The sequence below is a fragment of the Macrobrachium nipponense genome, chromosome 20 (assembly GCF_015104395.2).
Source record: "Macrobrachium nipponense isolate FS-2020 chromosome 20, ASM1510439v2, whole genome shotgun sequence".
In the NCBI taxonomy this organism is placed as follows: Eukaryota; Metazoa; Arthropoda; class Malacostraca; order Decapoda; family Palaemonidae; genus Macrobrachium; species Macrobrachium nipponense.
In genome coordinates this window covers 20,201,338-20,228,837 of record NC_061089.1, presented here as the reverse complement: position 1 = coordinate 20,228,837, position 27,500 = coordinate 20,201,338, and the positions used below count along the sequence as shown (strand labels likewise).

The following is a 27,500-nucleotide window of genomic DNA, read 5'->3' as shown; positions in this document are numbered from 1 at the left end:
AAATGAGTGTTTAGTGTTTGCGTTTATCAAACAGAGAATCTTCACTAGATTACGGATGGAAAATAGTTAATCTAAAAATGTATTTAGTGTTTGCTTTTACGAAACACAGTATCTTCCCTAGATTGTACATGAAAAATAGTTTATCTTAAAAATGGATGTTTGGTTAACATTACACAGCCGCAGCATATTTCTAAACGACAAACTAACCAAGCTCTAAGTGGCAGTCGCAAGCAAATCTATACTGTGTAAATGAAGTTATTCAGCAAAACGCACAAGTCGAAATAAAAATGAAATCAAACTCACCATGGCCTGGCAAAAGACCAGGATTAGGACGCAGAGAGAAGAGCCCAGCATATTCTTCATAGCTATAGTAGCCTTTCTGGACTCTGAAGTCTTTTCCAAGTTTCTAGGAACCGTAAAGCGTAGAGCTGTTAGCTTCACTCAAAGCTGTCAGGAAACAGATGAAACTCACGCTTTCGGGTGGGGTTTTATAGAACACATTTTCACTCGTGACTTATCGTTGCCTGCGCGTGCGCAGTCTCGCGGGTCGCGGCCTGGTGATAATTGATGGCTCAGAATGATAATATTAAGCAAATGTTCATAGATTTTACACGTTTTATTTTTAAAAGTCGTTCGTTGAGGCACATGAATTCAGGAGAATTTATTTTGTCACTTTTCCATAGAGTTGGAAGTGTTTCATTTCTTAAAATCTCAGTCCAATTTTGTTTTTTCGCAATGATATTTTTAAATCATTTCTAGACAAAGGATAAGGCATGATTACTGAAACACCTGTGTTCTCTATAAATTCCATCGCCAATGCCAATGTATATGAGAAATTAGAACTTCCAGATGGACAAGGTCAGTGTATATACATACATATATATATATAATATATATATATATATATATATATAATATATATATATATATGTATATATATATGTATATATATATATATATATATATATATATATATATATATATATATATATATATATATATATACATACATATATATACATATATAATCTACCGTCTTCACTCATTGCTGCCTTGAATTTTCGCACTTCCGTTCAAACACCTTTTTCTTTCCTGTATTCCACCATTTTCTCGACCTCCTTTGCCACTAAAAGTGACGATTTATTCGTGTGTTTCCTTTATCTGTCCTTATCAAACTTTCCTCGAGATTAAACCATTTCAAAATCAAATTCATCTTTTAATCGATGCTAACCTTTAGAAGATTCTCAAGGTCGCATACACCCCATCATTGTGTGTGGTGGTAATAATAATAATAATAATAATAATAATAATAATAATAATAATAATAATAATAATAATAATAATAATAATAATAATAATAATAATAATAATAATGATAGACAAAATGGTAATGAAGAACAGTAGGAGAAGGAAAACCAACCTAAGCATGGCATGGATAGACTATAAGAAAGCCTTCGACATGATACCACACACATGGCTAATAGAATGCCTGAAAATATATGGGGCAGAGGAAAATACCATCAGCTTCCTCAAAAATACAATGTGCAAACTGGAATACAATACTTACAAGCTCTGGAATAAGACTAGCAGAGGTTAATATCAGGAGAGGGATCTTCCAGGGCGACTCACTGTCCCCACTACTCTTCGTAGTAGCCATGATTCCCATGACAAAAGTACTACAGAAGATGGATGCCGGGTACCAACTCAAGAAAAGAGGCAACAAAATCAACCATCTGATGTTCATGGACGACATCAAGCTGTATGGTAAGAGCATCAAGGAAATAGATACCCTAATCCAGACTGTAAGGATTGTATCTGGGGACATCAGAATGGAGTTTGGAATAGAAAAATGCGCCTTAGTCAACATACAAAAAGGCAAAGTAACGAGAACTGAAGGGATAAAGCTACCAGATGGGAGCAACATCAAACACATAGATGAGACAGGATACAAATACTTGGGAATAATGGAAGGAGGAGATATAAAACACCAAGAGATGAAGGACACGATCAGGAAAGAATATATGCAGAGACTCAAGGCGATACTCAAGTCAAAACTCAACGCCGGAAATATGATAAAGCCATAAACACATGGGCAGTGCCAGTAATCAGATACAGCGCAGGAATAGTGGAATGGACGAAGGCAGAACTCCGCAGCATAGATCAGAAAACCAGGAAACAAATGACAATACACAAGGCACTACACCCAAGAGCAAATACAGACAGACTATACATAACACGAAAGGAAGGAGGGAGAGGACTACTAAGTATAGAGGACTGCGTCAACATTGAAAACAGAGCACTGGGGCAATATCTGAAAACCAGTGAAGACGAGTGGCTAAAGAGTGCATGGGAAGAAGGACTAATAAAAGTAGACGAAGACCCAGAAATATACAGAGACAGGAGAAAGACAGAAAGAACAGAGGACTGGCACAACAAGCCAATGCACGGACAATACATGAGACAGACTAAAGAACTAGCCAGCGATGACAATTGGCAATGGCTACAGAGGGGAGAGCTAAAGAAGGAAACTGAAGGAATGATAACAGCGGCACAAGATCAGGCCCTAAGAACCAGATATGTTCAAAGTACGATAGACGGAAATAACATCTCTCCCATATGTAGGAAGTGCAATACGAAAAATGAAACCATAAACCACATAGCAAGTGAATGCCCGGCACTTGCACAGAACCAGTACAAAAAGAGGCATGATTCAGTGGCAAAAGCCCTCCACTGGAGCCTGTGCAAGAAACATCAGCTACCTTGCAGTAATAAGTGGTACGAGCACATACCTGAGGGAGTGATAGAAAACGATCAGGCAAAGATCCTCTGGGACTATGGTATCAGAACGGATAGGGTGATACGTGCAAATAGACCAGACGTGACGTTGATTGACAAAGTCAAGAAGAAAGTATCACTCATTGATGTCGCAATACCATGGGACACCAGAGTTGAAGAGAAAGAGAGGGAAAAAATGGATAAGTATCAAGATCTGAAATAGAAATAAGAAGGATATGGGATATGCCAGTGGAAATCGTACCCATAATCATAGGAGCACTAGGCACGATCCCAAGATCCCTGAAAAGGAATCTAGAAAAACTAGAGGCTGAAGTAGCTCCAGGTCTCATGCAGAAGAGTGTGATCCTAGAAACGGCACACATAGTAAGAAAAGTGATGGACTCCTAAGGAGGCAGGATGCAACCCGGAACCCCACACTATAAATACCACCCAGTCGAATTGGAGGACTGTGATAGAGCAAAAAAAAAAAAAAAAAAAAAAAAAAAAAAAAAAAAAAAAAAAAAAAAAAAAAATAATAATAATAATAAAAGCACGAGTCTTGAAATGGAGAAACAAATCCACAGTTACGTGTAGGTACACATAGTTAAAAATAAATCTCTACATAGATTTTTAAAAATATTTGCCCATAACTGGGGATTTGTTTATCCAAAAATAATAATAATAATAATCAACGGCTAACCACATGATGAAATATACGTCAGAAAGGCTTCCGGACAACTTAAGTAAGGAAAGAGACAACATTCGCTTACAATGATCAAACCTCATTGTCATAGCGGTGAAATGAAGAAGAGATGATTTTAGTGAGAAGACAAGAGCTAGAACATTTCTCTCTCACTGGTAAAATCAATCTAAGGAAACCGAAAGGAAGACAAAAATATTGGTGAGAATGACTGAAGGAAGAATGTCTGCAGCTCAGTTGCTGCAGAGAGCCGGAAATAGAGGAATGTCGAGCCATGATTGCGACGTCCTTGGGGATATAGCACCTGGATAATGATGATGATATTTGCTAAAAAAAATCGCGTGGGTGAAACCTTTACGTTTTAATGTCTTTAAGTGAACCACGTACACGCCTGTGATTGTTGCAGGTTTCTTGCATTTTCCATCAGATACTGTACAAGCCAAGAAACTGCAAGGACTGTGACAGACCTTGAAAGTCTTCTTAAAAAAAATTCAACGCTTGGAAAAGAAAACATTAGAAGCTGGAAGATGCCTTTGAAGATATATTGTTATCTTCTGATTGTCTATGCCATAGAAAAAAGTAATCAGTGCCTTTAGTTAAGATTAGCTTTGAACGAGAAAATAATGTTGTAGTAATAGTTAGTTAATTAATTTTTTTCAGTTTTCAGGGCGAATGTCAACGGAAAACGAAGCCAAAAGAAGGTGTCTATTTATCAGTACCGTTAGCTTACAAAGGGTGACGTTAATGATCTGCGGACAAGTGTCATAACCTTAAGTATGTAGTAGCAATCTGTTTACATACTGCCGTGGTTATCAGGCCATAGAAATATGGACTCATTCTTAAATTCAATGCTTTAGCACATTTTGTATCAGATTTTATGAAATACTTAAGACACGGTATAGGGAAATAATATATTTTACCATTATATTCGACAAGTGAATTTTATCCGTCTTTTTTGGCGGTTAATTTATAGTTGTATTTGGGCACTCAGCCCAACTCAGCGCTGGTCCTTGGCCCGGATAATCAAGGAGGGTTGGAATTAGGGGGAGTATACGCCCGTGAAAAGTCTGCCAAACTAATTAGTGAATGAGCCGTTCAATATAGAAACAGCTTGAGGGAGTTCATTAAATACGGCGACCCCGACTCGGGATAAAGCTGAGAAGAGGAAGAAGAAGAAGGGATTGTCGAAAAGTCAGTTGTTGTTGCTATTTTCTCTTAAAACAAGGCGTGATCCGACCTCCAGCTTACTCGGGGCCCGTGTAAGGTTTTCCCCTCACGCATAAGTTGTAAACGTTACGTTCCTATCTTTTTACGTAAATTAAAACGTGCTAAAACCTACGGTCAAATAGAGCCAACGAAAATTAAAATAAGTACGCTATATTTTAGTAGAAATATTTTATCTGTACTGTTTCGCTGCACATTCTTTATTTTTGTACATCATAAATATCCTATCCTCAAATTCCTGTATCTTTAACTCAACACGAAACACCTTCTCAGACCTTTTTAGGCTCCTCCCATAGACCTTTTCTAACCCCCAACAAGAACAACAACAACCAAGTAGTTTGTAGGCTTACTCCCCGAGTAAGCAAAAATAGGACGTACACATTAGAGCCAAGAAGTTCAGAGGGCGTTAGGGCTATTACAGTTACTTAAGTAACTGGTCATAATTGACCAGGATATTTTATTATATATATATATATATATATGCTTAAAAAATCACAGTAGATGCACGTGACTTCATAAATAAGCGAATACCACGGGAAAATGATAGTCAGGAATCCAAGCGCTTTCGTCTTTATTCAGACATCGTCAAGGAGCTACTAAAGTACAATTGGAGAGGAAGGCCTCAGGTACAAACAAGATCGGGAATACCAGATGGTTAATTATCAAAAGGGTAAAAAATTAAAAGGGATAATCCAGGATTATCGGATATCACACGGTCACAAACTTAAACAGATTCTGACCCTAACCGAAATTACAAAGTATCTTTACTGTCCAAAACATGTAAAAACTGAATATATTAATTTTGTTGCTTATATTTATCTACAACTTTTTTCATTATGAAAGCATCAAGTTTAAATAAACCAAGACTTAAATTTAGAACATTTCTATTATTTGACTTGATAAAACAAGATTCAATGATATTCCTTTTAACTGTGTCATTACATGGGACTAAGGCTCTTGCTTGACTCCAGTTAATAGGATGGTCTAAATCTCTCATATGTACAAATAATGCATTCGATATTTGCCCAGTTCTCACAGAATATTGATGTTGCTTAAGACGCTGTGAAAGAGATTTGCCGGTCTGTCCGTAATAGACTTTGTCACACTTTTTGCAAGGAATTTTCATATATGCAGCCTGGAAGATCTTTAGGAGAATTTTTGATTACTAAACTCTTGACATTAATATTCTGAAAACAACATATATGTTAAAAAGCTTTAAAATTCTAGGAATATCTAAAAACCTTTCATCATAAGGTAATTTTAGAATGTTATGCTTACTAAATTCAAGTTTGTCATTAGTTTAATAAAATCTTTCTTTAGCTCTTTTCCATGCCACATCTACAAAAGTCCTTGGGTATTTAAGTTTCAATGCAATATCATAAATAGTTTTAATTTCAGCGTCAATAAACTGCGGGCTACAGACACGTAAAGCCCTTAGGAAGATCCCAGAAAAAACAGAGAATTTAACATTTTGATGGTGATTGGAGTAGTAATGAACAAAAGAGGCAATATTAGTTGATTTTCGAAAGACTAGATAGATAGAAATTTCACCTTTTCAGTCTTTCGAAAATCAACTAATACTGCCTCTTTTGTTCATTACTACTCCAATCACCATCAATATGTTAAATTCTCTGTTTTTTCTGGGATTTTATTCAACTAATGACAAACTTGAATTTAGTAAGCATAACATTCTAAAATTACCTTATGATGAAAGGTTTTTAGATATTCCTAGAATTTTAAAGCTTTTTAACATAAATGTTGTTTTCAGTAATATTAATGTCAAGAGTTTAGTAATCAAAAATTCTCCTAAAGATCTTCCAGGCTGCATATATGAATTCCTTGCAAAAAGTGTGACAAAGTCTATTACGGACAGACCGGCAAATCTCTTTCACAGCGTCTTAAGCAACATCAATATTCTGTGAGAACTGGGCAAATATCGAATGCATTATTTGTACATATGAGAGATTTAGACCATCCTATTAACTGGAGTCAAGCAAGAGCCTTAGTCCCATGTAATGACACAGTTAAAAGGAATATCATTGAATCTTGTGTTATCAAGTCAAATAATAGAAATGTTCTAAATTTAAGTCTTGGTTTATTTAAACTTGATGCTTTCATAATGAAAAAAGTTGTAGATAAATATAAGCAACAAAATTAATATATTCAGTTTTTACATGTTTTGGACTGTAAAGATACTTTGTAATTTCAGTTAGGGTCAGAATCTGTTTAAGTTTGTGACCGTGTGATATCCGATAATCCTGGATTATCCCTTTTAATTTTTTACCCTTTTGATAATTAACCATCTGGTATTCCTGATCTTGTTTGTACCTGAGGCCTTCCTCTCCAATTGTACTTTAGTAGCTCCTTGACGATGTCTGAATAAAGACGAAAGCGCTTGGATTCCTGACTATCATTTTCCCGTGGTATTCGCTTATATATATATATATATACATATATATATATATATATATATATATATATATATATACATATGTGGGTGAGTGTAAATACGCATAAATACATCCTTACACACACACACATACACACACACACACACACACACACACATATATATATATATATATATATATATATATATATATATATATATATATATATATATATGTATCATCTATATATATATATATATATATATATATAAGTATGTGTGTGTGTGTGTTGTGTGTTGTGTATGCACTTTTTATTATTATATTACTGTTACAGGTTTTATTGAAGATAATGGCTACTTCAGCCGCGTGATTTTTGTATAGAGATTTCTTTATTCTTCTTACTAGTGACTTTTCTTCTGTACTCAAGTTGGATATTAAAACGCTATTAATAGCCAACTTGAGTACAGAAGAAAAGGCAGTAATAAGAAAAATAGAGAAATTTCTATACAAAATAAACGTCTTCCAGCATATTATTATTATTATTATTATTATTATTATTATTATTATTATTATTATTATTATTATTATTATTATTATTATTCAGGCGGTGAACCTTATACATACAGAACAAGCCAATATGGGCCATTGACTTAAAATTTAAGCTTCCAAAGAATATGGTGTTCATTTGAAAGAAGTAACAGAAGGTAATACGAAATACAGACGGAACAGATCGCTTCTTAGAAAGGAAAAAATGATTGAAATTCATGAATAAATAGATGAAATGTAATGTAAGCACAGAACAAAGAGAATTGGGAGGACTTGACTTCAGGGTGACGCACATTTACGAATCCGACATACTACATTCGACGTAATTATAACAGTGACCGTCAATATATAATTTTCTCCCAGCGCATTTCGTCAAAAATGGTTTTACTGAGTATGAAGCAGTTGTTACTTACATGAATTGCCTTAATACCAGCCACCTACGCGTCAATTCTATCGATTTAACCAGACAAATTCAGTGAAGCAAGCAATCGTAAAAACGGGAACGTGTACATCCATTGACCTTCGATGAAAATTTATATAAAGACCATGTAATTGCAGCCGGCTTATCAAACCCTTGCCGATATCGAAATAATTTTGTTGATTACAACTATAACTTAGGACAATTTGTGGAGACTTGTAGAGATATTTTCCACGGACAAACTCGGCCACATTTTCGGTTAATCTTTTTGGATTAATGTGCAGCGTATTTTCATGATGAGGTTGGAATAATCTTTCTCCTTTTTTTTCCGTCGATTCCCAACGAAAACTGTAATCGCCATTTAAGCTTTCTCAAGGGGGGGAAAGATCAAGCTGACATGTTTTAACGTCGGTATCAATATACTATATCCTCGATTTTACGTTTCCGAAGCACTCGTGTGTTACAAATTGTCCGAATTTATAGTTTTAATCACCCAAATATATGCAATGGAGATATTCTTAATATTAACGCGCAAGCCACTAATTCCCACCTTTTCTTCCAGCTACGATGCTGATTACGGGGTGTACAGTATATGTACCGTATAAATATACATATTATATATATAAAAACATTTCAGCACGAAGGTGGAACATGGAAACGAACTCTAAGTCGGCATAATTATTTATTTCCAACGTTGCGTAATAACTTTGTTTACATCATCTAGGATCTGTTAAATAATGAATAAAATTACTCTAAAAATCAACAAAATACATAATAAACAACAGCAAGGTCAAAGACCGCTAAGCAACCTTATACTACCTTATATAAGGTTGCTTAGAGGTCTTTGGTCTTGCTTTTGTCTTTGTGTGTGTGTGTGTGTATTCTGTGTTGTATATTATGAATTTTTCTTTTATTTTTAAAGTAATTTTGTTCATTATTTAACAGATTCGCTGATGATGTGATAAAGTTATTACGCAACGTTGAAAATAAAGAATTAGGCTGTATTTAGTACGTATCCATCCATGGTCCACCTTCGCGCTGATGTGTCCTACTGGCCGTCACCTATCTCTGTTTTTGATAAATGAACACATATATTATATATATATAGATATATATATATATATATATATATATATATATATATATATATATATACTATATATGTAGTATATATGTATATACATGTACTATATGCATGTGTATATATATAAAACTGTATCATGTATATGCATATATAGTATATATGTGTGTGTGTGCGTGTGTGTGTGTATGTATGTATGTATGTAGTGCATGCATACGTTCATGATATCTGCGCGATTAAGACTCCGACATAATATAAAAAATGCAAAAAGAAAATTAAATGTTTTTTGAAGCCGATTTTGTCGACTAATCTCAAAGGCCTAATCATACTTAGTTTATAGACATACTTAGCTTACTACCCCATATATATATATATATATATATATATATATATATATATATTATATGTATATATATATACATATATATATAATATATATATATATATATATGTATATATACATATACATATACATAAATGTATATTATATATGTATACATCAAAATAGTGCACACCATCGTGATTATGAAAATAAATATATTGCTTATGTATATTAGTAAATACCTTGTGGATACCTACATTAGTCCAGGTTCGCTCATCGGTTCAATCAAGTCATCATGAAATGTCTATTTTTTCCTATTTCCGGCGCTGATTCATTAGGCAACACGAACATTTGAGAATCGTCGAAATACGAAATAAAATATTAATGGTGTGTTTAATTGGTTATTCGGGAAATTTACGTTGAAAGTCTCAAGCTCTGCGTAAAGGCTCACTCGAATTTAATATGTCCTAAGATTAGGTTCTATATATATATATATATATATATATATATATATATATATATATATATATATATATATATATATATATATATATAATATATGTGTGTGTGTATGTACGTATATATATAAAAGCTCATTAGCTGGTTTCGGGTTGACGTAGTTCTGTTAGTGAAGAAAAACTCATCAGCAGCTTACTAAACAAGTTTCCCGCCTTGTGTGAAGCCTGAAAATTCCATTCAATTTCTATTTTAATTTTAAATGAAAGCACCAAAGCACCAAACATCCTTATCTAATCCATTTCTTGAGAAAACAGGCGAAAGAGGGAAAGGCAGTGAGCTCGGAGGCAGCAGTAGGCCTATTTTTCAAGTGGTAGAACGATACAAAGACGATAATTGGGTTAAAAATTCTGTATAGCCCTTTTAACCTTCAACCTTCAGAATAACTCACTATACATATCTTTCGATAGATTAGTAATTGCTGTCGGCTGTTTCGTTATGACTCCAACACCTGGTTGATGACTCATGTGCCCACCAACGACTCCAATTCCTCTGCTCCTTCTACCATCTGTGGTCGCACTTAATCTGTACCCTTTTTTTTTCAAAAGTATTTTAATTTTGCTCAACAAAACTTTCCAGTAACAAAGATGGGTCACCACACTCCATTTTGTTCTATCCGTCAATATAGGCCTATAGTCCACTCACTGGCTCGTTACTCTGCTCTAAGAGCATTTAGGAAAGAGTTGAATATGGTATGTTGGAATATCTTTATAGACTATCAGTGTTGAAAAAAAAAAACACTATTAACAGGCTTATTCTATTTTTGATTACTGACATATTGCTTTGTTCTATTGATGGGATCTAGTATTCACCAAGGACAATAACTTTGGGAGGCGGAGAGGATGTGGAGGGGGTAGGCCCGCGTTGGTGTTGGTGTGAGGAATCCGTCCCAACTCAATCGTGGCCAGGTACTAAGCTGAGTTGGCTTGCTCCCCCTTGTGGCTAGGTTTTCTTGGAAAATGAATGATTAATAATATTGTAAGGTATCTCTGCCGGAGGGGCTGGAGATCGTCCCTAAAGGCGGATCCCTTGCCTAGGAAACCGATGTCCCAGCCCCTATGGTAGGGGCTTCTTCTAAGGATGCTCTATGTTTGGGGGGAGTCATGCCATGAAGAGGGGGCTGGGATGGCTGCATATTTGTATGTGTTAATTGCTTAGGAGAAGGATATTCTTGTGCTCTTTAGCAAACAAGTGACAAGATGAGAAAATATATTTTCATTTAATTGTATAAATAAGTGATGGGGCCAAGCCCTTGAGAACATTGACAAGAAATTACAAATATTGACTGAATTTCAGTCAGCTTCATACCAGAAATATCCTGGAAATAAAATTAGTTTCTTAGTTTCATTCTCAGTTACCTTTTTTTAATCTGCTTACGATTCCTTTTAACACTTCATTCAAACTATGTTCCTTTCAATTGTTGTAATAAGAATTGTGGTTCACTTCCATTAAGACCTAATCTTCTGCAACCCGTTCACATATTTACTTAGAACTTGTACAAAGCAGTCCAATCAAGGAACTATACTTCCAAATCCTTAAAGACCCGTAAGAAACATCCCTTCTGTTCGTAAAATCAAAAGGCTGGAACAGTGACTCGACAGCCAGACTGAAGTCACAGCCAGATGAATTCACACTAGAGTTCCATAGCACTGATGCCTTCCTTGCATTACGCTCTTCTGTGTTTACTGATGAATCTGGAGAACTGATCTCTTCTGTGTAAGGCAGCCGCTAGAAGAATGTTGGCGACAAGAGACAGGGAAAGAAAGGCCGCTAGGTAAGGTATCAGCCAGAAGTAGTAGAACCTGAAAAGTGGAACAATTTGTCAATTTTCATTACATTCTTTGAACGTCAGCTATTGAAATTTAAGGCAGCGGTACTTTTTATAAAAATGCTTTAAACGATAATAAATAAAAGGGGCTGCAAGATGGACCGAAAGGAGCCCTCCTAAAATAATCTGAGATAATAATGATAATAATGAAAAAAAGGCTCCAAATACAGAACAGGATGCCAGTGTGATGTGCTCTACGAGTTAGGACTGCTGTTTACAATGTACTCTATTTTCGCGAATACATATTTATGTACATTGAGTGAATAACATACCATATTCTATATAACTTGTCTAGCCTTCAATATTACGACACTCGACAACAAGAATATTGCATACACGTGAAAGTCTTGATAACCATAAACCAATCAAAGAGATTTAGTATTTCAATCTAATTGACCGTAGATACACTAAATATTGATGTCAAAAGACTTCGTAGTCTTCAGCTCTTGTTAGCAGCGTTTGATTTCCGAATTGCAAAGTTCAACAAGCCAGTTTTTGTGCCGGTGATCAGTATTTGGTGTTGCTCGCTCTATTTCCTTACTCAAAGCTTTGTGTCTACTTAAATTCACCCTAAAACTTGTCTCTGTCTCATACAGTGATACATCTGACTTAATCCTAAATACCACTGGTCCCCGGCCCCGTTAGCGTGGCTATTACTAATAATTATTTTTCAACGGCCCCTTCGGCCCCTACCAGCAACCCCTTTCATTCTTTTTACTATTTATATCTCCGTTCATATTCTCCTCCTTCCATCTTACTTTCCACCCTTTCCTAACAATTGTTTTAATATCATTTCCATCGATGAATGACTTCGTTGGTCTCTGGCCAATGGTATAAATTTTATTTTCTATTCCATTCCACCTAACATAAATGTAATAAGGAAGATCAAACATAAATGTCATAAAGAACGCCAAAACATATATGTCATAATTAACACTTAGCATAAATATCTTAAGGATCATCAAAACATAAATGTCATAAAGAACGCCTGATATAAATGTCATAAGTAACGCCAAAACATAAATGTCATAAGGGAAGACCAAAACATAAATGTCATGAAGAACACCTGACGTAAATGTCATAAGAAACACCAAAACATAAATGTCATAAGGATCATCAAAACATAAATGTCATAAGAAACACCAAATCATAAATGTCATAGGGAGCACCTAGCACAAATATCATAAGGATCACCAAAACGTAAATGTCATAAGGAACACCTAACAAATATCATAAGGATCACCAAAACATACATGTCATAAGGGAACACCATAACATAAATGTCATAAGGGAACACCAAAACATAAATGTCATAAGGAACATCAAAACATAAATGTCATGAAGAACACCTGACATAAATGTCATAAGGATCACCATGACATAAATGTCATAAGGATCACCAAATCATAAATGTCATAAGGATCACCATGACATAAATGTCATAAGGATCACCATGACATAAATGACATAAGGATCAGCAAAACGTCAATGGGTAGCTTTTACCTTTTCGATAAAATGCCTTCAACGTCAACGCCTTCCTGGACCTTCATGAGAGTGAGGCCGAGCTGCATCTGGGAGCCCTCCGTCAATGATTTTGACCGCAGACAATCTACGTAGGTAGAGCTTCCTGTGTCTATACATTCCTTACGATGGTATATGTGGAAAAGACCAGGATCTGGAGATCGAAGTACCTGGTTGAACGATGAAATAACTGAAACTTCATTCTAGGGTGATATGTATCCTAGGTTATATTATATACGAGAGGACGAAATTATTATCAACTAGAAAATTCCCCTTCGGTTAGCATATCATGAAAATATATTAATTCCGAGGTAGAACGAATTGGATATTAAAGGACAATTGTAGCTTAATATATGTATATGAATCACGGTGATGTGATAAAGATTCATATATATATATATATATATATATATATATATATATATATAATATATATATATATATACTACACACACACACACACACACACACACACACAACCAACGGTTGTGTTTTCAACCAATATCTCATCTACACATATCAAGAAGTGCCAGACAAGCGCTAAGGTCAACATCTTTAATTCCATTGGGACGTTTCGGCTTTAACACAATAAGCCCTTTTCGACCTAAAATAGAGAGGCAAAACACCCCCAAAAAAATCCATATTATGCTGAACATTAAAGAATTGATGTTTTTGGTGTTTTTGCCTCTATTTCAGGTCGAAAATGGCACTGAAACCAATCGAAGCGCGCCCCGCTTTACCTTGATGTGATCCAGGCTAAGAAACTTCTCGTACAAAACCACGTCTTCCCCGCCCCAGGTATTCATGTCAGGGAAACCGCCGGCGGTTTCGTAGTCAGAGGTATACACGCAAGCCATCCCGAAGCCGAATTGTCGCCAGAATCCTGCTTGTTCGTTGATAGTGAGCTGGGCCTCGATGTTTGGGATGCTCTGCTCGTGCAGCTGGTACACCAGACGCGGGTTGTATTGTGAGAACAGGACGGGATAGTAAACCACCTGTAGGACAAGTTTCAGTGCTTGTTTCTAGAGTTTTGGGGCAAGTATGGTCGTGACTGGTTTTATAAAAAAAAAATATAAATAAATATTGATTATAAATAAACATTTATTATAAATAAATATTGATTCTAAATAAATATTTATTATAAATATTTATTATAAATAAATATTCATTATAAACATTTATTATAATAGATATTCATTATAAATAAAAAGATAATTTATTATAAATAGATAGATAAAGAAATGGAGATATCTATTATGAAGTAATGAATTTATTATGTTATGAATAAATAAATAAATGTATTATCAAGTGAACAAATGAATGCATATTTATTATAGATAAATAAATAAATTTCGTATAAATAATTGTTTTAGAAATAAGTAAATAAACAAAATAATTATTAAATAAATTTAATATAAATAATTGAACTTATGAATGAATAAAAAAATTTAATATAAATAATTAAACTTATGAATGAATAAATAAATTTAATATAAATAATTGAACTTATGAATGAATAGATAAATTTAATGTAAATAAATAAATTTAGTATAAAGTAAATTTCGTATAAATCAATAAATGGATAAAACCGTAGACTGAAGATCATCCTAGTGTAGCTATGCTGAAAGTTACTGACTAACATCACTCTGCGAAAAGAAGGTCGTTCGAAAACAAATATTATCCGTTGGCACTCACTTGGCGCCCCAAGATCGCGTTGCTACGGCAACGCCCGAAGAACTCGGGCTGCATCAGAACGTCGACGTCGCAGAAGAAGACGATCTTCGGAGAATCCGGGGGCGTCGAATACTTGACCGACTGGGCTCCCATGTGGAGACCTCGGCCTCGAGAGAATGTCCCTCTTTCGACGGGGACGAAGACCCACTTCGTCGACGGGAAGGGGGCGAGAGCCAGGCGAGTCATGTTTTCCGCCTTTTTCGTTGCGTCGTCTGAGAAGTAGACGACTGTCAGTGTTATGTGTTGGTCCACTGGAAGGATCACCTTGACGAGATGGTTCAGGAAAATGGCGTATTTACCGAGTCGCCCTTGGAGGGTGAGGATTATGTTCACCACCTGTGTCGGAAAGCAAATTGCTTGGTGAATGTCTTGCTTGCGATTTTGATCATTCATTTGAAAGGCAGCTGTGTCATGGAAGGTTCGATCATTCATTTGAAAGGTAGTTTTGTCATGGAAGGACTTGAATGAAGCTTCTGGAGATATTTGTTAGATTTATGAGTAAAAAACAGTATGACAATCAACCAGTTGTCAAGTATGAAACATCTCTCTTGATCTGCGTGTGTGAGAGCAAAGCTCCAGCATTTTTCCGTACGCAAAGAAAGAAATGTTAGCTTATCCCATAATTCACTGTTATATTAGTACCTTCTGAATAACTAAAGCTTTCCTTACTCCTTCCAAGATATTTTTTTCTTATTCTTATTTTGTACCAGGTATAACCATCTTCAGATATGCCCATTATGTGCAAAATTGTTCTGCCGTTAAAATTCCCTACCTATCAGACATTTTGATCAATTTTCCTTAGCTGACACTTTTTTTATTCACATCTCACCAAAAAGTATTTCGCATATACCAACTCTCACCATCGTCAAAAACCCCTCTTCTGTACTTACTGAAGTATCGTGACTTTCAGATCTCCTTATGACCTTTGGTTGTTCAAGCATCTGAAACAAGGTGACCTTGTTCGTGACCCCCTTCGAGTAATCCTTGAACGAGAGGTCATACTCGACTCTGTCTGGGAGCCACCTATATCTGCAACACAATGATTACCATTAACTTTACAGGAAACATGAAAATACGCGAAAGTCTACTTCAGTGCGTTTTAATTGAAAACTCATATGATAAGTCACTAGAAATCGTTTGGAAGACAGTTTCGGTGGGCAATGAAACTGTCAGTACAGTTATCATGATCATCATGGGGTGCTAATTCTAACAATCTTTCCTCATTTAATGGTAACTGATAAAAATTTCAATTCGCTACAAGCGTGTGATATGAAACCTATTCATGGGTGAGCTTATTAAATGTCACAGACGTGGCCACACGCAGACACAAATAAAAAAAATGTCAATTATAACATTACGATGTCAATTGTATAATATATATATATATATATATATATATATATATATATATATTATATATACATAATTATATGTATATATATATATATATATATATGTATGTTTGTATGTATGTATGTATATATACATGTCCTTACCATCTCAGTCTAAGTTGTCCTGTCAGATACACCTAGATACAGGACTTCAGTTCTGTCAGTGATAGTAATACGTAGTCTTATGCTAACGAAAGACTATCAAAATGTATTGGTGATATTGTAAGGCAGAGGTAATTGATCCCAAAAGCTTCCCAAGTTGATCATATTAATGACAATCTTGTCTGCTCTGTGACTGCCAGTCGGGCGATCACCTTTAATAGTCAAAACGCGCGGGGAAAGATTAATTTTCCAGGAAAAATTTGCCATGACGCGCATATAGAGTTGAAACTGTACTTGAATGGAAGGATGGTACATTCGTCATACGCTACGACTGAGTTCCAAATGCTGAACAGACATATGTTCGCAAAACTGATTTTGATGGCGAAATAGAATAGACCGCGGGGCAACTATATATACTGTTCATCGAATACCCCTGAGAACATGAAAGATATAAAAACTTTGATGTAATCCGATATAAACTGGTATAAAGGAGACGCATATCTATTCACAGTGACCCTTTGCGTCATGCGGTGTTTGAGCGAAGATAATTATTAAAAGAACAGTTATGAATGAAGACTGAGCCATCGGAAAAATATATACCGTTGCTCGCAGATGACTAGGAATAATTTCGTTTTTGAAGAACGCTGTGTCGTCGACGGAGGAATAATTGTAAATCTGGTTATAATTATCATAAGTTAGGCAACGATGACATCACATCGCTTTCCACCGCAAAATTGTATTTGCAGCAACACTTCCAAGTTATTTAGTTAAACCTCTAAAATCAAGTAAACGAACAGAAACACCACCAAAACAACACATCGCTTCGTGTTGGATTATTTGCAGCAGGTGTTTTGAAAAAGCGCTAATTAACCTTGGAGTGCATTCAAGGCCAAACTTATATTCATTATTAATTTTACTGCTATATGCGGGCAAGTAATAACCTCTAAACTGTGCCTGATTGCCTCGTAAAACCGGCGAAAAGCGAGATTTCATAAGTTTCCTACCTCTCGGTCAGAAAAATGTTATCAACTTTAAAAGACTCAAATGCGTTGGAAATTATAGATAACAAATTACCATCCCTGCATCAAGTGGTGAAACGATAAATAAATAGAAAACTCAATGATGTGAGAGAGAGAGAAAGAGAGTCAAAACTTAATTCCAGAGTAAAGTAGAAACGTAAGACAGAACTCGGCAGTGAGAGAGAGAGAGAGAGAGACTCAAAATGTAAACCTGAGTAAGTAGAAATGTAAGAAATAACTCGGCGATAAGAGAGAGAGAGAGAGAGAGAGAATCAAAATTTAACACCTCAATAGAAATGCTGAAATGATTCTGTGTAAATGTATTCCCAAAATATGTTTGGCCCATCTAATTAATCTCACTAATTACAGTGATTAAAAGCATAAACGCATCCAGGTATGTTATGAATTGGATGACTTCAGATTAATTGAAAAAACATGAAACGATAATTTTTTTTCTGATCGTTTTATAATGATTGACTACAAATTGAGGTGCGGTATTTCAAAGATATTGGAAAATGTTGGAAATAGTTGCATGAATGGCTTCGTTCATGGAAATAGACTTACGTGCAATCCAGGTGTGTCCGCTCTCCCACCCACTCACACACACACATGTATATAATGTGTATATTTACATACATACATACAATTACATACATATATATATACATATATCTATACACATACACACACAGTATATATATATATATATATATATATATATATATATATATATATATATATATATATATATATATATATATATATATATATATATAGCAGTTGATTTACAATTAATAGTAAATAACTGAATGCAATCACATGTGTAAGGATCACACCATGAATGTTAGGACTAACCGCGCAATATTATATATTATTTTGTGTATATTTAAGAAAAATTATAGGCTTTCGTTTAAAACCGACAAGCTTCTTTAAACTGAAATATGGCAGAAATTTGCATAAAAACATTTGAGACGAAGAACTTAGCAACTTCAAATTAAGGATCCGCGCCAAAAATTTGTTTGTCAAATTTTACGTCTGTCTGGAAAAATTAAGAAGAAGAAGAGGGGGAGAATCGAGAGGGAGAAATATATATATGCAATAGGGAGAAGAAGGGTTAAAGGTGCAAAGAAGTAGAGAACATTCAGAAAAGGCTCGAAGGAAGTCCACGAACGACAAGAGAATATCTCGGGAACAAAGTCAGAGGAGCAATCGTATTATCATATTTTTTTAGAAGTTCGAATTTTTTTTTTCAAATGGAGTAATATATCATACAATTTATTAAGATTTGAACAAAATTTTAGCGTGAAAATATATATTTTTATAAAGGTATGAGTATTCATGCAATAATCTCTGTAAAGTTATTTTGTACATATATGTGTAAAATTTTATCTAATGTATATCGCTTATAGCTGGATTAAAGGATTAAATTCAATTCAAGCTGGATTAAAGGATTCAATTCAGTTAAATTTATGTGCTAAGGGAGCTTAGGAGTTGCAAGTGAATGTTCCAAAATTCAATTAAAAAATATCGACGGAACAGCTTATGCAATTATGGATTTATCCCTGTCAATACAAATTATTGCGTCTCGCCTTTTTAAAGTTACAGATAATTTTACATTCTAGAAGCAACAATGATACCTTTTCAGTCACAATCTTACGGATATTTAGTATTTTAAAGATCTATTCAAGCGTCAGTATTATACACTGCTGATTTTGAGACTTTTAGAATATTAATAACAATTAGATATTTGCATTAGACACGAAATCCCTAGACTTAAGCACTACACTATAAAAATTGAACCGAGATGTAATATGGAAATTAAACTTGTCCATAAAGGATTTTTGCTATACTTGGGGCCAAGTATTTTATTTGCTCTCGTGGGTTCGAAGTGGGTGGATAGTGGGCCCCATTCTGTTGCCAATTTTGAAGCTCCATCTTCGCAATGATCAAGTTCGAGGACGAAGAAGAACGACGGGATAAAAAAAAATAATATAATGACGACTTGAAGCAAAAATGATAAGCGACAATATAATGACGACATACCCTCCACCTACAAAGGTCCCCTCTTTCATCTGAGCTTTGAGGTAGGCCGAAGCCACCTCCCTGACGGAACTGAAGCCCTCCTGCTCCTGGGGCGTGAGGCTTCTCTCGGGAACTCCCTCGATCTGGTAGACGCGATCAGAGTCGAACTGCCTGAATGTCGTTCTCTGGTCGCTGGAAGGGCGAGGGATGAAACATCAGGACAGTCATCAAAATATTCAGCGATGAAGACACGTCCCAGTCTCCTTATGATTTGTGATGTTCTGAAGAAATCTCAATGGAATTATTGCAAATTTAGGGATTATTGAGCTAAGAATGATTACTTCTCGCAAGTATGTTCAAATTCGTTAGTGAGTTATTAATTTCAAGCTAAAAATATATGCAGAAGCCTGCATGCAATGGCGGATATGAAGCATGAACACAGGCAGTCGCTATTGCTCACGAGGCCAAATACTTCCTTACAAAGAATTCTATCCAACAAATAACTTTCGAACAACAGTAAGACAGGACAGTGTGTTTAGTATTGAAATTTTGAGTTTTTTAAACGTGGTACGTAGGAAAATATTACTATTCGTTCATATTTCCTTTTACAAAAAGTATATTTGTGCTCATGCATCTCCTATGTATATTTTTACCAGTATGTATGTAAGTATTTATGTTACACATACACCCTTATATATACATACATACACACATACTCACTTCTTATCTATCCTTAGATAATCATTGTCATGAACAGAAGATTCGACCAGCTTCCCTTCCTCTCTCACAACTTCAGTCTCGTTCGCCTTCCCGTAAGCAGTGGCAAAATCGTCATTTCCAAGCACTAGAAGATATAATAACCATTAACATAACACTGATAATATATAATAACCTGAAAAAGTAAAGTATATAAGTGGAAACACACTTCTACCTCTCACTTCAGACGACTCCAACCTCGTCTTACAGAGACAACTAGCATGCAATTTAGACTGCTAAAAAAATTTTTTTTAAATCACTCGTTTAAATAATGCAAAAACGACTCTGTTCCAGCTACTAAGTTACTGTAGCTCTACGTTAATTTTATCCGTTTCTGCTTGGAATATTGGTCTCCTATTTCGGGCGTTTAATTTTTTCTCACTTAGGTTCCTCCGTATAAATTACCTTAGATTGAATACTGTCGAGGATAGAGCCTTTGGAAAAGCCCTCCAAATATGAGAGACAATACTGCACTTGGGAAAAAAAGTCTGACATCAAGCTTTGTTAACTGAAATAAAATGAAAAAAGTACTGCGTCTACAGAACACATGGAGTTTTTAAAAGGGAGATTTAACAATGACCACTGTGATCTCTCTGAGAGACTTTTGAAGGAACCGAAACAGGAGAAATATAGAAATGAGGATTTCATTGAATCTTTATCGAAAGTCGAGTCTTTTGTGACAAAACCAAGAAAACATCTTCCTTAGTTAGGACACAATTAAAACCTATCCATGCATGTTAGTCATTCAAAATGTAGATTAGAAGGATGAACGACGGAAAGTCCAAGTAGAACTGAGTTTCGAATGTAAAATGTTATTTCTGTTATGATGAGTATAATGAATCCGTATGAACCAAGTGTTATAAACTCAACCCAAATTTTCTCAACCGTCTGGCAAATTAACCTTAACTACAGAGAGCTGAAATCAAATATATCATGCACCAACGAAGCATAATATTCATAGTATAACAAATAAAAGTACATAAACTTACTCTTGATTACTAATAAACCTCCGGCGATTAGAAAAACTAGACTGGCGTAGACCCCCGGTTTCTTCATATGAAGGATTACCATCGTGGACTCTACCTGAAGTGGAGAAAAGAAAAAACTTGAATACGCGTTTTTAGAAGACTACCAAGTTAGTTTAAGATTTGCGAGGTACGAAATTCCTTATTGGATACCTTCGTTTTAATACACCTTTCAGTTTACCTTTTTATTTGTCTGTCAGGGAGAATATTAATTAAAACTGAACCAGATACTCTGGGAAATTTAAAGTTTCATCAGCAGCAAGTCTTGGTGAGGTTCCGGGGTGGGGTATGGTGGGGGTGGGGGTGGGGGAGGGGGGAGGGGGGCGGCAAAGGTAGGATGACGGCTTCCTGGGTTTAAATATAAAGTGTCTCCCGTTGCGAAACCCAGCCACCAGTGAGTGTCTCAGTTGCTTCACTGTTCCCACTGATTCCCATTCCTATCGAGTGATTGGCTACATTTTAATTTGGAATTCATAGACTTTTTATATATTATGACCAACTTCTACTTTCTGTATCCTTTCTATGCCGTGGCTAAAACCTTGAATGAGCTGAATATAGAATTTAGGCCAAAGGCCAAGCACTGGGACCTATGAGGTTATTCAGCGCTGAAATGGAAATTGACAGAAAAAGGTTTGAAAGGTGTAACAGAAGGAAGACCTCGCATTTGCACTATAAATCAAGTGTTAGGAGAGGGCGGAAAGTAAGATGAAGAGAATATGAGAGGAGATACAGTAAAAGGAACGAAAGTGGTTGCAGCTAGGGGCCGAAGGCACGTTGCAAAGAACCTTAAGTTATGCGTACAGTGCACCGCATGAGGTCCACTGACAGCACTACCCCCCTGCGGGGTAAAACCTTGAAAAGTCCGGATTATTACGAAAATAGTTTTAAAGATAAATACTGCATTATTCTTAAACTGGGGATAAACGACAAACCGAATTACGAAGAAACTCATTGCCTACAAAGCCACAATAAACCTCAATATCTATATTTAATATGCAAATGCAAAAGATCTCGTAACCGATAAAGATATGCAAGTAACCCACATCAGGAAGTAATGTCCATTGTACTGTATAGGGTAACAGGAGTATTAAAGGTCTGACGGTTTAACCTTCGTTCCTGTCATCGGTAATTATGCCTGGTGTCCAGTTTGAATATACTAATGAGAAAAATCTTTACTGCATATATAGTCACTTTCAATTTCACTGATATCTGCACTATAGTCCTCTTCAGGAAGATGCAGGGGAAAATACGATAAAGGTGTATACTAGAGTTTCAGTCCATTGTTCACGAGTAACGAAACCTTGCGAACTCTTCCGATCCATTCAAAACAATTGTCGTTCAAGACATTTGTCTCTCCGGGCAGTGCTCAACATCACAAACTTCAATTTCACGTCTTTCCACGATATGGTAGACGGTATGTACATCAGTTAATTATAGGAATGTATTATAAAGTATTCGCTAAACATCATTACGTACCAAAGTCGTTTCCATGACGGCGAAGCACAAGCGTTACTTAAAAAAAAAAAAAATAACGGTACACGAGGTCATGGTAAAAGCACGCAATAATGTCACCTTAGCCCTTTCTGAATACTGAATAGACAGGAATGCCAATTAGACGACAAATTGCGCTCAGAAACAACACGGGGGACAGTTTTATAGCAGCACGTCAATACTAAAAGGCGCAGCCGGGTGAACAAGGTTCATAGGGTGAACGCAATTACACACGAACACCCATCACTTATTCACTGAAAAGAAAAAAAAAACTGTCTCTGGAGTGAACGCATTCATTCCATGGCCTTTATCGCCTATGCTGACCAGTCGGTTATTTTCTGCTCGATTCCTGAAGAAATGTACAATATCTTTCCTCCGATGCAACTGCCCGAATGAAGGAACCAGTGTGCCACTGAAGACGCGGTTGATTGATTAGTTAGGCGTAACATTGCAAGACTGATTCATTGATCAATTGGCCAAAGTGCCCTCAACTGCGTCTATCTTCCCCTCTTCTCGCCCGTTTTTAAGTGCCTTGACTTCATCTATCATCAAAATATTAAAAAGACCCCACTATTACTGACGCAAGCAACAGCCTCCCTAACGGAGATCGATAGAAGGGCCTCCAAAAATAAACTTGGACTATGATGATGTCAACCCAGGACGTTGTGGTTAATGAAATATGCAATGGGTGGTATATCTGGCAAGTCATTTGTTCAATTCTTTAAATTGAACGCCATGTTTTTGGAAAGCTTAAATTCCATGTCAATGGCCTTGTAAGCCTTTTTCTTATGAATACGAGGTTATCTTCTGAATAATAATAATAATAATAACAATAATGACGGAGTAACTTCCTAAGAACCATACGATAACTGAGTGATTGATTTAAGTTTCTCTGGCATTGTACCATAGCAGACAAATAACCACTCGTGTATTTTGTACTGATAGTCCAAATGATGACTTAACTTCTTTAATGCATTTCCTAGTATTCTGGACGAGCATTCCACTGAAAACGTTAATAAACGAAGGCGTTCTTAGTATAGTATCAGGTGAAGTTCGAACCAGCTGTGATTAGAAGACCGAGGTCAACGTTACAATTCTGAGTCACGAAGCTCAAGAGTTTATTCAGTCGATCGTTTGCAAATGTAGCTGGCTCAAGAATTTGTGACTTGAACGATCGCCTTCTTTTCTTAGCCTTAGCGGATGGCGCCGGACATGAGGCATGTGTACAACATATTGACAATCCAAGTTCCTCCACTCCGTTTTGAAAGGTACGTAGATTATTCATGGCTGGTTCTCCTCGGAAGCAGCTATCATTATTGAACTTTTTTTTTCTCTCTTTTTTTTTTCAGCGAACGTTTCTTCCAGTAATTTCAACGTTCGTGACCCACCTCCCGTAACTTTAAACCCTCATCAGTTTAGAAAATACTCGTAGAAGCTTAAGTCTTGAGATGGAAAACTATAACCATAGATATCTATGGGCACAAACATATTTATTAAAGAATAAATCTATATCCCCTTCTTCAGATTCTCGAAGAGATTTATTTTCAAATATATTTATACCCATATAAATATATTTTTCTCCTGCGCTTTTTGTAAACGCCTTTGATTTCTCTTTGATTTCCTTCAAAAAGATTTATTTTTCAATTTCTTCATCAGTTAGTATCAGATGGTTTCAAACCTTACAAATAGAAGATACAGCATATTTGCCAAGCGCATCATTAGTTCCTTACCTAGCAATTACCACCCATAAAATTAGGCATTCAATACATTAATTCACAAATGGAGTTAATTACAAAGTCACGTTTCATGTTCACTCACCAGAATGTTCTAGCTATTAGAGTACATCGCTGTAGTACGTCCTTGAATAGGTGTAATCTCACGCGGCCACTTCTCAGAATGATTGAAGGTTATTTACTCTACATTGAGGGCAAAGGCGCCTGTTTGCTTATCGTCTTCATGTTATAGATTATAGTTCAATTGCTGGTATAGTTAGAACTGGACACGCTGAATGAAGGCGGGGTCTATTTTGCACTGCATATATTTACTTTGATTACCATATTTGACCTTGTAAATTTAATTTATCAATTCCGTCATAGAAAAATTTCACGGCTCACTAAATGAAGAGCTTCTAAAAGCGTACTATTACACGCGTTCTTGAATTTCGGTTCATTGGTCGCAGACAATTTCGTGTAGTAGGGATGCACCTCAAAAATCAATGTATGTTCGTGCATTCTTTTCTGTACCACCAATCCGGCAGTCGCTAAATAGGAACGTGTATTAGTCTCTTCTAAGGCAAACCTATTGTCACCGGAGTGAACGTCTTGTGATAATTTACTGATTCAAAAGGGGTGGGGGTGGCGGTTTTCAAAGTGTTAGGAATAATACAAGGCTACCTCAAGTACTGTGCCTCCGTGCTACAACTGTTCTGAGTCGAAAGCAGCTTTAAAGTTACCTTTGAATACCCCCATTTTCCCACGCTCAATCGCGTGGAAAATCAGGACAATTCCATGAATACCGGCGTTATTTGTTCTTATGGTGGTAGACCCTAATTAATCTTGCAATAAATACTCAGTATCTTTAGCTGAAGCCACAGGGAAAAGTTGAGATTAAACGACAGAGTAATTAGCACATCTTCGGGGTGACAAATTGTCCCGATGATATGTAAATTCCGCGAAAGTACTCGGAAGCTGTGTCGTTTCTTCAAGCTTTTGCTATGGCCTTAGCTTTTCCCGTGGCTTCAGCTGATGTTTTTAATTTGCTTCATCTGGCCATTCGGTAGGCCATAGTAGATCGTATCACCATAATCTAAACAATCAATAATAAAATCATCGAATAATCTAAACAATCAATAATAAAATCGTGAATCAGCATGACACAGCATGCTCGTCTAAGTATTTCTTTGTACACGGGATGTGCCTCAAGTAATGAACTGTCACTTTCACCACTTCATTAATTTAATCACGAAAAGACAGCCTTGTAACACTCCCAGCCCTCTGACTTAATTCGACACACTCGAAAAGTCCCATAGCCAGATGAGATAACTATTTTTCTCTATATTCAAGCTTTCGGTTTCATCTTCAATTAGCGTCAATTGTTTAATTTCCATCCATTTCTCATTATCACCTAGGATATGCATAATTTCTCTTCTACATTGCACACTGCCAGGTAACATTCTGTATCGTCAACCAACAGATTCAAGTATATTCCACTTTTTTTAACAGATACAAATGAATCTTATAAATACGAAATTACTGGACCCAGCACACTTCCAGGCATACCTATTTGAACAAAACACTTTTTATTTTCTAGATAGTTTTTCAGAAATATCAGTCCATTTTATACGCCAGTAGTTTCAGATCCTCGAACAACAAATATGCACTAAAGTGTTGCAATCAAAGCTAAAGTTAAATAAGATTTGTGCACCTTAGTACTTCCCTTCATACATCAATAGAAACAAGTTGTTCCAACCGAACGCAGAGCTGTTTCAGTAGGCAGAATGTTCTTCAGGTAATCCTGTATTATTTAGTTGTTGGACAAACGATTTAGACACTTCATTAAAGTTCATCATGCCACCGTCACCTAAGCAATGACACATAAGTAGCAGTTTGTTTACTACAGTAGGTTAGGAGGTTCTTTACTGCGACCGGCAATTCCTTCCAAAACTGCATGTGGCGGAGGACCAGAGGGGCAACATACATATATACATACATACATATATGAAAGAGAGAGAGAGATGAAGGCATAATAGTACATTAAAACACTTGTATTCTTAGAATTATACAATCTAGTGCAGTTAATCGAGAATACCAAAACGTTCGTTGCAAAGAATGGAATTACTCTTAAACGTTTCCTTCCGCTTTTGCCTTTTCGTTACAAATGAGAATATTATAATACACTTGAGTATAATTGGCAATTCACATGTAGATTGTAGGACAGGTAAAATTCATTGTATGATAGTACACAGATTTCATATATATATATATATATATATATATATATATATATATATATATATATATATATAGTATGTATGTATGTTATATATATAAATATATATATATTATATATACTATATATATAATATATATATATATATGTATGTATGTATGTACGTATGTGTATGTATGTAGTATGTTATGGTTATGTATGTTATGTATGTATATATTAGTCCTGTAATTATGCTTATCTCGAAATTCTGAAATGCGTAGTGCTTAAGTGGGCGTTTTTAAGTTTTCGAATCTAAAATTTTATTAACTATATTCACTGCGCCATTAGCCTAAAGGTGTTAAGTACCAGTTCTTCTTCCAATTGCACTTACCTTTCCATAAGAAATCCTATGAAACTTTGAGGTTGATAGTTTTAGGTCTGGGACCACCACCAGTTCTCTCGGCATCAGGCTACATGACAACGTGATCCGCCTTTTCTCTTACAAAATGACTTCAGGACTTGGACGCTTTTCTGAAAAATACAAATACAATAACTTTCCGCCTTCCGTCTCAGGAACTTCGGTGGTATTCCAGCCTTAACAAAAACGAAACTAAACTAACATTATTCGTCCAACGGGCAGTTATCAATGAAAATTACAGGAAAAATGGTGTTTTTTCTCTTCGAGCTGCTAATGACTTCTGTTTCTTCAGTA

General features: G+C 35.7%; 2 protein-coding genes across 2 annotated transcripts in view; one reads left to right on the top strand and one right to left on the bottom strand.

Moving 5' to 3' along the window:
• Positions 1 to 27,500, top strand: part of LOC135222864 (tektin-2-like) — a 72,998-nt gene that overhangs the window by 23,173 nt on the left and 22,325 nt on the right. The window lies entirely within an intron of this gene.
• LOC135222851 (chondroitin sulfate N-acetylgalactosaminyltransferase 1-like) overlaps positions 11,168 to 27,500 on the bottom strand; it is a 16,973-nt gene continuing 640 nt past the window's right edge. The window contains exons 2-10 of the mRNA XM_064261186.1: positions 27,180 to 27,319; positions 21,335 to 21,428; positions 20,310 to 20,433; positions 19,611 to 19,781; positions 15,946 to 16,084; positions 15,017 to 15,391; positions 14,062 to 14,316; positions 13,304 to 13,491; positions 11,168 to 11,774 (exon numbers count right to left, since the gene is read on the bottom strand). Of these exons, the coding sequence (XP_064117256.1) occupies positions 11,639 to 11,774; positions 13,304 to 13,491; positions 14,062 to 14,316; positions 15,017 to 15,391; positions 15,946 to 16,084; positions 19,611 to 19,781; positions 20,310 to 20,433; positions 21,335 to 21,428; positions 27,180 to 27,254 (1,557 nt within the window). The 5' untranslated portion in view covers positions 27,255 to 27,319 and the 3' untranslated portion in view covers positions 11,168 to 11,638. The remainder of the gene's footprint in view (positions 11,775 to 13,303; positions 13,492 to 14,061; positions 14,317 to 15,016; positions 15,392 to 15,945; positions 16,085 to 19,610; positions 19,782 to 20,309; positions 20,434 to 21,334; positions 21,429 to 27,179; positions 27,320 to 27,500) is intronic.